The 2,358-nt window shown below is 46.8% G+C and overlaps 1 protein-coding gene across 2 annotated transcripts in view; it reads right to left on the bottom strand.

The window, feature by feature from the left end:
- LOC106563102 (septin-5-like) overlaps window positions 1-1,897 on the bottom strand; it is a 3,592-nt gene extending 1,695 nt beyond the window's left edge. The window contains exons 1-6 of one of the 2 annotated variants that reach the window (XM_045690395.1): window positions 1,460-1,897; window positions 1,128-1,245; window positions 895-978; window positions 594-691; window positions 345-486; window positions 82-184 (exon numbers count right to left, since the gene is read on the bottom strand). In XM_045690395.1, the coding sequence (XP_045546351.1) occupies window positions 82-184; window positions 345-486; window positions 594-691; window positions 895-935 (384 nt within the window). In that variant the 5' untranslated portion in view covers window positions 936-978; window positions 1,128-1,245; window positions 1,460-1,897. Of the gene's footprint in view, window positions 185-344; window positions 487-593; window positions 692-894; window positions 979-1,127; window positions 1,246-1,459 lie in introns of both variants that reach the window. The other variant, XR_006757760.1, reaches the window with a different exon arrangement.
- Window positions 1,898-2,358: the final 461 nt, after the last annotated feature.

Raw genomic sequence — 2,358 nt, 5'->3', positions numbered from 1 at the left:
ATCCCTGCTATTATATAATTAGCACATACATTTAATTATCATTTGAACGTCATTAATTAACTGTAATTAACAATTCACTACCCCCTCGTCCTTCATCTTGATTAATTTCTCTGTCTCCATGTCGGGGGTGGACAAGGGCGGGATGGGGATCGGGCTCTCCACACGGTTATCTGTATTCATTTTACTGGAGTAGAGAGAAACAGCAAGGTTATCTCTGACACACACACACACACACACACACACACACACACACACACACACACACACACACACACACACACACACACACACACACACACACACACACACACACACACACACACACACACACAGCCTGTGGCTACCTGGTCATGGTCTGTCTGCACGGTGCCCTGTAGTTCTCATAGTGGCAGTCACAGGAGATGTCCTTCAGGTGACTTTGTGAAGCTGAGGACCTGATCAGCATGGTCCTCAGCTTCACAAAGTCACAATGACACTGGTTCTCCACTGCAGGCACACATACACACAACTTCATACACAGACACACATAGACACACACATGAATATGTGTAGAAACACACACACACATACACACGCGACACTCATACACCTACCTTCTACGATACCCCGGGGATAGAGTCTCCCTCGGACTTCCTGACCTCTGGTCTCCACCGCCATGTTACTGTCGATCACAGCATATTGGAATGCTCTCCTGCAACACACACAGACGGACACCAGCACGCATGCACCAACAATTCAGTTTACAGTAATATTTTGCAAATGCACTGCCACAATATCCATTTTGAAAATTAGCTTCCGATGCTTTCTTAGATTAAGGGATGTTGGTTCAGATAAACTCATCATTGCTCAAATGGAAATTCTGTAATTCAGTAAGCGGTTCGATTTTAGTCTCACCTTGAGTTCCATGCCCTTCTGTTTGGCCTTCTCATCCTCATCAGAGTCACATCTTTATCCCAAACCTAGCTATTTCCTCATGGTCTTGGAGAGAGAGAGGACAGGAGGAGAGGAGTGAGGAACAAACTACTACCACAGTCTATAGACACAGTACATTATTCAGTCCACTGTCCGTTCATGTCATTCCAGGGGAACAATGTTCACCTTGACACACACACCCTGCCTGTTCTTACCCGGTCTTTGAGTTTCCTGATCTCGTTGAATGTAAGGCGGTCAGCTTTAGAGATGAGAGGAACCACGTTCACCTTGTCCTGCAGAGCCTTCATAAATACTACATCTACTGGATGAAGCCTATGGAGAGGGATACACCTGCGTTCAGAGTGTGTGTGTGTGTGTGTGTTTCCATGTTTGAGTTTGTGTGTGTGAGTCAAATTTAGATGTGTTTAATGTAAAGTTGAAAGTTTAAGCATTAGCTCCATATGGTTGAGATGTGGGGTAAGGTTTGGAATAGGCTTGATTTTAAAAATCAAAAACAAACTTTCTATTGTTTGACTTGAACTTGCACCTTTTGGAATCAGAGGCCGACGCTTATGTCCATCCAACATCCCCGTCCACAACGCCCTCGCAAAACCCAAACCTACTTAAAGGTAACAGCACTCAATGTTGCCCCTAGTGGCCGGTTTCCACATCATCTGCCGACTTCCTCAGACATGGATGTACGTCTGACTTGTATCGCGGGTGACCTGGCTGGTGATATGCTCTGTGTAGTTTCCTTTACTTGTGTAGGTCTGTGTGGAACAGACTGTTGACCAGAGTAGACTTTCCCAAACCAGACAACACACACATACGCACAAAAGCATCAGTCAGCAGCATCAATCAGCACATACGCTATGCGAGTGTGATTATGCATCTCTTACCTAACACCATGAGGGTAAAGTCAAACCCCTTCTTCACTGACATCCTGTGGACCTGGTTGGGGAGGGTAGCAAAACCCACATACTCCTTCTCCTGGAGGGAACACACAGACGCGTACACATAGTTAGAAGCAGGTCAACCCCCCCACACACACACACCCCCCACCCCCCCACCCCCGTTGCATCACAAGTCCTGAAGGCATGTCCTCTCTCCCCTCACTCCCCTCACTGCTCTGATTTAATAAAACATGAGAGGAATTCTGGGTATGCCCTACTAACACTGACACTGTGCTGGAGGGTTGAGCTGGGGGAGGAGGAGAGCTGAAAGAGTGAATTAGTGATTCCTGCTGTCAGGACTGTAGGAGATACAGCCATCAGCTTTATTAGCTCATCTACTGTGGAATCTTCCAGAACAAAGACTGGATGCCCTGAGGAGATGCAGCTCTGCATCCTGCTCTCGCTGTGTCTGTGTCTGTGTTTGTGTGTGTGTGTGTGTGTGTGTGTGTTTGTGTGTGCATGTGTGCATACGTACGTGACTGCTCTCTGCTAC

Source organism: Salmo salar, chromosome ssa11 (genome assembly GCF_905237065.1).
Source record: "Salmo salar chromosome ssa11, Ssal_v3.1, whole genome shotgun sequence".
Lineage (NCBI taxonomy): Eukaryota > Metazoa > Chordata > Actinopteri > Salmoniformes > Salmonidae > Salmo > Salmo salar.
The sequence above is the reverse complement of the archived record's forward strand: the minus strand, read 5'-3'. Positions and strand labels throughout refer to the sequence as shown.